General features: G+C 36.8%; 1 protein-coding gene across 1 annotated transcript in view; it reads right to left on the bottom strand.

Annotated features, from left to right (window-relative positions):
- The window catches only part of LOC101297291, an 18,090-nt gene extending 7,308 nt beyond the window's left edge, over nt 1-10,782 (bottom strand). Inside the window, exons 1-13 of the mRNA XM_004307034.1 lie at nt 10,541-10,782; nt 10,286-10,461; nt 10,114-10,178; nt 9,480-9,825; nt 8,746-8,812; nt 8,427-8,580; nt 7,227-7,394; nt 6,975-7,085; nt 5,125-5,334; nt 4,431-4,532; nt 1,371-1,601; nt 988-1,059; nt 583-666 (exon numbers count right to left, since the gene is read on the bottom strand). Of these exons, the coding sequence (XP_004307082.1) occupies nt 583-666; nt 988-1,059; nt 1,371-1,601; nt 4,431-4,532; nt 5,125-5,334; nt 6,975-7,085; nt 7,227-7,394; nt 8,427-8,580; nt 8,746-8,812; nt 9,480-9,825; nt 10,114-10,178; nt 10,286-10,461; nt 10,541-10,548 (1,794 nt within the window). The 5' untranslated portion in view covers nt 10,549-10,782. The remainder of the gene's footprint in view (nt 1-582; nt 667-987; nt 1,060-1,370; nt 1,602-4,430; nt 4,533-5,124; nt 5,335-6,974; nt 7,086-7,226; nt 7,395-8,426; nt 8,581-8,745; nt 8,813-9,479; nt 9,826-10,113; nt 10,179-10,285; nt 10,462-10,540) is intronic.
- Between the last annotated feature and the right edge of the window lie 1,155 nt (nt 10,783-11,937).

Here is an 11,937-nt window from a genome sequence, read left to right as displayed (position 1 = left end):
GAGAGAGAGAGAGAGCTTGCAATAGTTCAAACTATTGCATGACCTTCCCCTACTTTTCCTACAATAAATTATCATTTAATCGTTTCATACACTGAGAACTTATTATTCATAAATACTTCCATTTTCTGAACTTTTTAATAAAAACAAAAAATTACTTGTACTTGTAAGAAAGTCTAACTCTAAGATTGCAATGACAAATTTCTCATCTATTGGAAATTGGAAGCTTCCATCATGAGGAGATTTGGCCTAAGTTCTGCACTCTACAAATATAATTAAAAAGACTGATATAAACTAACACTTGAGGTTTAAAATTAAAGAATTGTGACACAAATATAATTATGATTCTCTATGATACCAAAAATTTCAACGTACTTTCAATAGGAATTGTTCGAGTAGTATACATATGCATCTTACCTGTGCTCGTATATTGTATATTCTTTTTTTTTATCTTAAATGTTGTTGTTATCCACGCATAACAAATTTCTTCCCCCACCCCCATGTTGTTGCATTTTACATTTTTTATATGAACTGAAACTTGAAAGAAGAGGCAAAAAATCTATTAATATAATCTGCAATACTCACCCTTGTAAACGCATTCTTGATAGAAGATGATATATAAGATTCTATCTGATCTCGATCTGTGGCAGATGTAGATTGCATTGCTGCCTGTCAAACACAAAATAATTACAACATTGAACATTTGACAAAATGACACTAGATTCAAATTTCTATTAAACTTTACTAAAGAAATGCAAAAGTTGGGACAGCTAAGCCACATCCTTTCAAACAAGAACAACGCTTGGCTCCTCGCCACTAAGATTTCACCAATTCATTTGTTAATCTCTGAACTGAGGGCCCCTACCACTTGAACCCAAATCTCAACATGATCACCAAATAAATATCCTACTGACAAGGAGCCAAGCATTATTCTTCCAACAACATAAAGTTGAGCACAAAATTTCCTCTTGGGAGTTCTATACATACTGCTTCAGGTTCCTCCAGAAGAAGCCTCCGCGTGATCATCGCAACTGTCACTATATTCTCCATCATAACTGACACCTGTAAAGTACAAAGTTGGTAGAAATGAGCAATCCGACAAGTTATATTAATTTATTAGCTAAGTACAAAGAAGCCATAGGAGTAGTGTTGCATTGCTAGTGCCAGAAATGAAATCTGGTGCATAATAAATGTGTGAGCATATAGTATCAAAGGAAGACCGCAGTACATGGGCACAGCACATATAAGATTTTCCGCAGTACACAAGACATGTGAAGCAAAAGAAAATTTTAACATAACCTACTGTTAGACCGACTGAAGATTCAATTAACCAGATGGTCCACACCCAGCTTTAAAACAAATTTTTAACATACCTCAGCAAAATGTAGGTGGTAGTCTCCAAGTTGCTTATCAGCCCATTTCTGAATGGGAGACAAAAAGGACTGTAAGAAAGACAAATCTTGGAAGCCCTGTTTGCCTTCAACTCTAGAATGCAAACTTTTCAAGTGTAACCTCTCTTGTGGTCCTCTTTGTTCCTTCAATGGTATTTTCTTCAACTGTTCAATGGCATGTTGTAAAATTCCTTGCTCACTTGTAATAACATGCTGTGACCACAGTAACAAGTACAAATCATAATCTCATAATTGGTAAATACAATACTGCCAAGGTCAAAGTTGATGGTAAGTTGTGGAATTATAATTAATACAACAAAAGTTGTGGAAAGTAGCAACTCAGAAGATTCAATTGTAGATATTTGATGTAATTACATTCCAAGGATCTGACGGATTAACCATGAAAACATTCACGGTGCACCATGAGTATCCTAATGCAGTTATGCTATGCTTAAACGAAACAACAGATGGACATATACAAATGAACATGAGTATTTATGTATACACAGATTGAAAAATGTTCCCATTTATAATCCCAGAAAAGAGTTTTCACTAGCAATGTGATCATGAAACATCCACTTCTTACGAAATTAAAATTTACTTGAACCAACTTTATGGATACATCTACGAACAAGTTAAGAAACTACTACTAAAACCTTATGTGTAAATTCAACCTCTACCAAGAGATACAATTTTCAAAACTTTGGAAAAACATGAAGTCCCATTAGACCACGACCTAACTATAATAAGATGGGATTTACATGAAGTTCAGAGCCAGCCAAAGAACAGATATCCTGGGCAATCAAAGAGGTCCACGGTGAATTATGCATGACAAACCAAAAGAGACCTTCCACCTGGACTCCAAACATAAACCAACTACATGCACAAGGCCAGCAAGCCAACCCTAAAGAAGTCCGCTTTGAAAACTACACAGAGCTGCTAGGACCAGAGGCTTAGCAGCTCATCTATTGATGCATATGGACTCAAACTACAGCTTCTTGCCAATTGAGAATAATGGAATAAAAATTATAATCCTTAAACTCCTTAGACGTAGATGCCCAGAATTTAACTCTCTCCCACAAGACATCCTTCTCTGCCCTGTCATAGCTCTCAAATAATTTTCTGTTTCTTTCCATCCACACCACCCAAACTACTGCTAGCACCCCACAACCCCAAAGAATTCTGGCCTTTTTCCCTTTAACAAAAGCTAACGGATTTTGTTTTAGCAAAGACATGATCAACACTGTTCCCTTGAGCATAAAATGCACCAGGGAGGAGATAAACAACATCCTGGTCTTCTTCTTTGAAGAACATCACAAGTATTTGTCTTCCCAACTGCCACTAGCCAACCCAAAATCTTCACCTTATTTGGGGCTTTGACATTCCAAATAAACTTTGCAGGAGCAAAGATTGGATCTGAACCGTCACTAGTTAAGAAGCTGCAGAAAGATTTCCAAGAGAATCTCCCATTATGCTCCAGTTTCCATCTCCTTTCATCTGGTTTGGATTCCACTAATCGGACATTTTTTAACTTAAGTGAGGCAAACTCATCAATCTCCTGTTCATTTAAATTCCTTCTGAACCCGAAATCCCAACTCACTGGAAAACTAGGAAGAACAGCTAGTCTTTCCACTAGAGAATTGGTGTGTCTCGACAGTCTGAACAATCTTGGAAAGTTTAATTTTAAGGGTTGATCCTCCAACCAAGAGTCTTCCCAAAACCTCACCCTTTTGCCATCGCCTACCACTAGTTTATGGCAGAGGGAAAATTTGCTTACCCTGGCTGATATATCCTTCCGAGGAATTCTACTTGATCCCCCCAAAACTGGCATTGTGTCCCAACCATTCGCATCACAAACATATTTACTCCTTATCACAGCATGCCACAAGGAGTCTCTCTCAAAAGCCATTTCCCAAGAAAAGACTTATTACTTGCTAAAAGGTTTCCAATACTCAGTCCTCCTCTTTCTTTTCTTTTCAACACAATCTCCCAATGAACTAAATGGTCCTTCTTACCCTCTTTGACTCTATCCCAAAAAGATTTTTTCATAAGGGACTCTACTCTCTTTACCACTCCCACCGGAAGTTTAAATAAGGATAAACAGCTTGAATCCCCCCCCCCCCCCCCCCAAAACCCCCACCTTTACAGGGAAAGCTTTTTTCCAACCCTCCAATCTCTGCTCAACTTTCTGTACAACTGGATTCCAAAAGGAAGTTTGCTTTGGATTGCCCAAGTACTTCATGGGCCAAGCTCCAACTTCACAACCTTGATTGCCGGCTAATCTTTCTAATCCTACCACCACGGAGCATTTCGACTTATTGATTTTCAACCCAGAAATCAAGCGAAAGCCTTCCAAGACACTGTTTAAGTTGTTCCAGTTCTGATCATCATCCTTCAAAAGGAAAATTGAAAATTGTATTATCAGCCAAATGAGTGATTTCAACCTCTTCTCTTCCAACAGCCAACCCTTTAATTAGCCTGTACTCTCTTGCTCTCTCCATAAGTCTGTTCAGAACATCCACCACGAAAGTGAAAAGAAAGGGTGATAAAGGGTCACCTTAACTTAATCCACAGGTACCACCAAACTTTTCTCTTGGTCTCCCATTAATCAGAATAGAAAAATTTGCCGACCTGAGACAACTCTAATTTTCTCTCAGACATATGATAAGCCTTGTAGTCAAAGAATCTTTACATTCCTTTCTCTTAAATGGTAATACGAATTGAGAGAGGAAATTGTATCAACACATTACAGATAGATACATTGGTTTATATAAGAACCAGCACATAAATTTCCTTAATGATCTGCTTATGGTACCTGGCACTCACAAGAATACTGCCCTTTGCAAACATTATAGACTAATGCATGTCTATCATGTCCATATATTCCAGTATATGAGCAAACAAGATCTCCAGCTTAAAATAAAGAAGTATCATACACATTTGCAATCAGATTCTCTATAGAATGTAGCTTCTTTATTAAAAAATAAATAAAATAACATTGTACACACCATATTGCAGGAAATAAATTATTTGCTAGTGTACCTGACGGAACAAGACCCATGCATAGCAGGTGTAATGAATGGTCTCTGTGATTCCTATAACACGCCATGTTGACTTCAAGAGCTCAAGTATTTCTTCCACTTCCTGAAAATAAAAAAATAAAAAGGTATTAACAGAAATTTCATCAAATAAGTATTTAACAAAGGTTTCATTTAACAATTGTCACTAGAGGCTATTAAATGGTTTTGAAGTTTATCTCTACTACAATAAAGCCGGGCGTTTGAACAAATTCACCAAAATGTGAACTGCTGATTTTGCTCAGCTATCACATTACCTTTACAACCAAACACGAAGGTTATTATGGTAAAGAGAATAAAAAAAAAAAAAAAACAAGATAACTGAGGAAAGAAAAGTGGGAAAGATATAACTGCAACGATTGAGTTATAACTGCCAAGAAACTCCCCAGTCCCCACTACCCACTAACTTCATAAAATGAAAAAAAAAAAAGAAAAAAAAAAGTTACAAATGAGAAAAAAGGATAACTATATATTGAAAATGTTTTCGAAACACGAGTATCGCGGGTATAGAGGCTAGTTTCAAAAATAATTGAGATCTCAAAATTTTTAAGTACAACTCCAGAAAGGTTACCTTACAAGTCAACCTAAAAACAATATCGCAACATCAATATCCTTTTTTGACAGACCATGTCATCATGTCACTATCCAAAAGAACTGACCTCAGTTAGCTTTCCGTCATCTAGCATATCAAAGACACTGACGAGCAGTTTCTCATATAGTCGAACATTCAAGTGATAACCATCTGCCCAGTGGCATACTTCACCAGTTAAGTCACCCCGAGCAGGTCTCTCAGCAAGTGGAGCCGTAATCTCCCGAAGAGATCTCAAGCATTCAGTTCGCTGGAGTTCGCCAGTGGAGGGTGGAAGAGACTGCAATTAAAAGGCAAGATTAGGTAATGAAAACCGAATTTAAGTGAAATTGGCACACCCTTTTTAACAAATCCACTAAACCCTCCCCCCCCCCACCACCACCCACCCCCGTCTCTCTCTTTCTCTCTCTGTCTCTCGAAGCACATGTCATTGGAAGATTACTGGAATGGGGTATGGTTTGCAAAACAGGGGATGCCAATTTCAATCCCCCTAATGAAAGCACTACAAGAAAGCATTTAAAAAAATTGAAACATAATCATGCTGACCAACATTAACTAACATAACTGATATGATATCAATATTATGGAATACAGAATTAGGCAACTAAAGCTATAAATAAAATTCCAAAAAAAAATAATAATAATACAATGACATCATGGTTCCCAAATGACTACAAAATTCCATTCTTACTCTATTTTGGTCTTTCTTATTTTAACAGAAACAAACTTTATCGAATAAAAAGAACAGTACAGCAAAGAGAAGATGGATCAGAAGTCAACAAAGGAAAAGCAAAGCAATGCTCCAAACAAACATAACAGAGATAATAATTGTGGGACAGCACCCGACTCCCCTGCAAAAGCTTTGCACCCTAGATTACAGCAGTCTTCCAATCTAACAGAATGGAAGAAACTGTAGACTGTAGTCTTTGAAAGCCTTCATAACAGAAGCCCAAAGAGTAGACAGATATTCTACTCTCTCTCATACCTCCTCCCCCCTATTCCTAAGTAGTGTTCAAAGATACGTCTGTATCTTTCCATCCACAGCACCCAAGTGAGAACACTATATTGCCAGAGTACCTAACTCTGTTTAAGTCTGATACTGATATGGGAGAAATATCTCCTTTTATATTTAATAAAATAATAATAAATAATAATAACATTTTACTAAGAGGAAGACTAAAAAATAAAAGCGTAAATTTCCCACACAATAAAATAGCACAAAAACCAGCAGGAGCCAAAATAAAAACAAAAACAACACCATAAAGAAAATAAAAATCCCTATCCAATCTAGCATAACACATGAGAAGCTAAATGACCTCAGAACCAAAGCCCACACGCCACACAGCTTACCAAAATCTTACTCTCCCAAAGCTCCTCCAACACAGCATCTATGGAGACATTATAAATTCTACTATTTCTCTCAACTCGAACTCTCGAAGAGATACATCATTGTACGTCATCTAAATTTCAAAATATCACTAAGTCTAGTAAAAAAATCCCTTTATCCCCGTCTGGGATCCCCTCAAATTTCTCATGGGCAAAAATTCTCCCCAGTATGCTAAATCCTTAATGGCTTCAACTTCTAGCCCAAAGGTATCCCTACAAAGAAGCCTTTCATTTTACATGTTCTCCCAAAATATAAAGGACTACCAAAAGGACAGTGAAGACTCAACAATATCCAATATACACCAGTAAATAATAAAGCAGAAACCACACAAGTTTACCACCCAACTCCTCCATCCTGTGTTTCAGATGAATATAAAAGTGACCCAACTATCTTTAAATTACAATATCACAAATTATTAATTTTGTAACACAATGAGAACACCAGAGTCTCAAATTATAAGACATGATTTCCAAGTAAATTTAGATAGGGAATCTTGCATTGCCCCTATTTTCATGAATGAACTTAAAATTCACCTCAGATTCTTCGATCTTTGCTAAGAGAATCCTTAGCTCACTCGCCTTCCGTCCAGACTCCCCAAATCCAACAGCAGTGTGATTAAGAAGCCCCTCCTCTAGTATATTCAACTGTGACAACAGATTGAAATTGCTCAATTTGTATGTCATGTACGTACATCCAAGCCACCAATTTCAACAAATAGCAAAGTTAAATTCTGTCAAAACGAATCAACACAAAATTAAAAGACAGAATATAAGAACAGAGTTTACCTGCCTTTTCTGCCATCGTATATAAGCCTTCTTGTCAGAAAATTCTGAGCGTGAAATACAACATAAAAGTTCTAGAGGAACCAACAGGGCATCCATTCTTTTTCCCACTTTTCCTGCTAGCGCATTCAGCAGCCCTTGTCTAGTTCTGATGTCCATTGCCTCAGATATCTTCATTCATATAAGTAAAGGAGTCGTCAAATCAAGAACAATCAAAATTATATAGTTGGAGGGACTCTTTCCATGAATTTTACAATATCGGTGATGAGAGATATATAGGCTCTCAAAATAAACGGATATATATCAAGATACTTCAATATCGGGGTTTAGAAGATAATTATAAACAAGAGGCACAACTTCAAATAATCTCAACATTGTGCTATAAAATGTAGATGACAACTATATACATCCAGAGGTCCTATGAATCAATAGTTCTATGAAACATGGAAATCATACCAAATCATTCAACTGTATGCTTGAACATGAACACACGTCTCACTCGACTTTCTACTATCCCTCCATGAATGGCATAGTTAGGATCGACTGAAGGAATTATGATTGAAATCCTAGTGATGGGGTAGGTGGGTGCTTGAATTGAAATCTAGTGATAGGCCGCCAATAGTTATGAATTATTCTCTACCTTAAATTCTAACTTGTTCTCTTTGTCAGCAATAAATTATGAGACAGCTGGTAAATCTCCTTCACAAAATCCATGGAACAGCATATGTTCTCGGAACTTGCTTGATCAGATGATCATCTACAATATGGCTGATATTTAATAGGAGGCAAAGAACTATTTGCAAACTCTTTAGCTAACCTCCCAGCTTCAGTGTTGAAATAGGTTAAGATATCCTATTCAGTTTAAGTGTTCTACCATCAGTGCTCATTTGGTATGCCGGACCTTCTAGAATATTTAAATTAAATTTTTTACTGGCATCTTCTGTTTATATTGTCCTCTGTTTTATCCTTCATACTATAACAAAAATGTAGTATACCATAATAAGAGGCCAGATAAATAAAATTTTATGTTGGTTAAATTTTTTCAACTGTTATAATGAAAACTGAATATACCCAAGAACATCTTTGTAACTAAAAACGAATAACACCACCAGAACTAGTGAATCCTGCAAAATGTTTAAAAGAGCATGGTAAAATGAAAATGGAGTAATTATGCCTTCTATAAGTAGACCAAAAACTAAGTACCTCCATCTGGACACGCATGGCCTCCAACAAACCAACCATCCCAGGTGCTCGTTGAGACTGACTCACAACATTTTCACTTCTACTACGTCCTAGTTTCCTCATCAGCTTTGACCTTTTGTCTTTCTTTTTCTCTTTTGATGGCACAATGAGACCCCTATTCAGACAATCATTTAGTCAGAGAGTGCAAACAAGGATAGTTATATAAAAGGAGAAAGGACACGAATAAAACTGCAATTACAACATCATTTCCATTTTTTCTTGAATTTTTTTATATTATTTTAAGCCATTATGTAAGTATTCTAAGAGAGTGAAAGTGTACCCTGCAGCACCAGCACACGCCAAGAGGATTTCATATGCAGTCTCGCGGAGATCATCTTCTGTAATACCTGAAAAGGCAGGCAAGAGAAAAAAATTATGACAAGCACGACAATGTGCATTCTAGTGTCAGCTTTCCTTAAATACCCTTGGACTATAATCTTCACTACTAATTGCCAAATAATTCGAGAGATACCTAGTTAAAACAGATAGATGTATGCATTAGGTACTGCAGGCTCTCAGATACTTCAATGAAAATTCCTGATTAGTATCTAATACTTCAAAAACATATCAATAATAGTTCATAATAAATGTTATGATATAGAGTTGGATAATAATTGTGGACTGAACCATAAGGATTGCACAAGTATAAATAATAAAAACGTTTGATACAAGTATACACAGGTATAAATCATCTAACCAAACATTCACCCGACCAAACATGTGTGAATATATTGATGAGCATTAATATGTATTTAATATCCCGGCCCTATGAGCATTAATATGTTCGCTAATCAGAATATAGCATTAAAGGACACCCAACAGGTCAGACCACATGCTTAAACCTTTACATATTTGAAATCAGACATAAAGTTGAAGGGCCTGATGTATATTTACTGCCTTACTATTCCACCAAAAATTCCATTGCTCAGCCAACCAAGAAGGGAACCCATGCAACAGAACATAATAACAGGACGGGGAAGCAAACACATACAACGACTAGATTTAAAGACTTACCTGTTTTCAAAGAAGGCAGTCCAAGAGCAAGATCAGTGGCATCATTACGAGTTCTTCTTGAAATCCTGAGACTGTCAGCCTCATCTAAATCATCATCCTCAAAGTCTTCAATATCGTCTACAGTAAGTTCTCGAACTTGTGTGGAGTTAAAAGATTCAGATTGTGATATACTTGATGCGACTGGAGATGTGTCCAAGTCTGGAATAGATGGTGTGATTACAGGAGGTGGCGCAAGAATAGCAGGCGGTGTGTAGTCTGGAAGAGGTGGCGGTGCCCTCTTCGGAGGAGAACCGTAAGACTCGGGATTCGTAACCAAAAAGAACTCACCAGCAGAACCTGAATTATTCTGGTAAAGAATAAAATAACAAGAGACAAACTCAAACAGCAGAAACGATGCACAAAAATAAGGGAAAAAAACAACTAGAAACTTAGGTATTGAGCATTGATGTGAAGCAGAAGATTATAATTATGAAATGTTTTCTGTCATCTTAATTCAAATTCGTACTAAGAAAGAAGCAAACTGCATATAAAAACCTAGTAAACATGAAGCTAATTGTTTTCCACAACATTAATGTCTATCCAGAGTCTCATTCTAACACCAAAACAGCTAAAACAACTCATAAATTGCACATACCATTTGGGGCAACCCGGTATGGTCATGATAGTCTCTAATAGCTTCAGAGAGTTCAAGCATTCCACCTGCATTGTCAAAAAAACGCACTCTACATAAACTAGGAAACTTTAACCAAAAAAAAACAAACGGCAACTCGAACTGGGCGACAAAACAAAAGACAATAAAAAGCAACCTTTCTTGGCACAATTGAGGACATAATCAACACTGACTTGGTCCAGATCGACATCGTCAAGCGTAACCGCCCCGGGAGGCATTATGACCTTCTTGATCAAGCTGCCAGCCAGTACGAAATCTAGAAGTATTCGCCTGTCGCGACGAAACCTCTGCAAAAGCTCCACAGCATTCTCCCTGCATCAAATCAGATTCCTTATCTTGTCTTATATCTTGTTTTCAACAAAAGCAAAATAGTGAAGAGAGCAACACTTACTCTTCCATCTCGGAATGATTGCAACTATGAAACCTCTATGATTGAAGTTGAATGGAAAGGCTCTGTGATCGAATCCAAGTTCAGAATGAGAAGCCAGGCCTTTGAGATTTGAGCGGGACGGAATTGAGCATGAAGATGAAGTGAGAATGGAGTGAGTTTTGACCGGTGTTGAGTTTGGGTTGTGAGAAACAGAGAAGTGAGAAAAATCCCAGTCGAGATGAGATTTGGTTTGATTTTGGATCTAACTCTATGTAGTTAAGCGTCTTCTTTTTAATTAATTATTGGGAAAATACAACTACGCGTCGCCGTTTTGAGTTACCCCCTCACTTGTTTTGTCTTTTTCTCTTTTGTGTGTCCAATATTGTTGTATACATGAAGCCAAAATTTAACTTGTCTAACCAAAATTTATTAACAAAATTAAAAATAACAAGATAGGTTAACTTAACTGCTATACTATGTGTTTATCGAATTCGAAAATAGATTATATAATGCACATACAGGTGTTTAGTCACTTAAAACAACTAATTATGTAGGGACAGATTGAGCACAGTCTAAATAAAAATCTCATTAAATCAGTTACAACGCAAAAAACTAGTTCAACAATTTCCTCGATCATTTCTTGGTTTTTATCTATATTAGGAAAAGAAGTTTTAGCACCACCGGTCCCTAAACTCTTGTAGCACGGTCAAAGTGATACCCACACTTACAAAACTATCAATATAGTACCCAAACTTCATTTTCGTTACCGATGAAAGGCCTGAGCCAATTTTCTGTCACGGGACCGTCTGTTTATTGACGTATCCCGCATGGGACCCATTAAAAATATTTCTTGTCAGCAGATAACCACATCAACAGTCCCCAAACTCTTTTAGAATGATCAATGTGATACCCAGAATGAAATCTCAGGTTTTTCATGTTCAAACTAGGAGGGAAAATAAATTCGCATGATTTAATTTTGGAGATTTTGGAGGGAAATGGGTTATCAATGTCTTCGCCGCCGCTTGACCACCCATCGTCGACATGGACACCAACAACATAACCCTTTATGTATGTTTATCGAATCTGTTTCAGGAGATTCTAGAGGATCTACATGGTCTGTACTTTTGAATAATTGGCCTGGTAGTTCAATTTGGTAGAGTTGTAGTATCCTAGATTTTTATATCAAGTTTCTTGTATTATTTCCAAAATTAATGAATGATTATTTTATGAAAATTCTTATTCGTATGTGGGAAGTTGAAGTTTCGGGAGTCAATTATATTAAGGTGCTTTGTTTTTAAGTGGGCAAAAGTTTACTTTCTTATCCGTAAGTTATTTTCGAAAACTTTTTTCATGAAAGTTGTAAAGTTTGGCGATACGAGTTCGTAGACATGCGGCACATGTAAAACGGATGTCATACG

This window comes from Fragaria vesca, linkage group LG7 (genome assembly GCF_000184155.1).
Source record: "Fragaria vesca subsp. vesca linkage group LG7, FraVesHawaii_1.0, whole genome shotgun sequence".
NCBI classification, from domain to species: Eukaryota; Viridiplantae; Streptophyta; class Magnoliopsida; order Rosales; family Rosaceae; genus Fragaria; species Fragaria vesca.
This window is presented reverse-complemented; position numbering and strand designations above follow the sequence as displayed.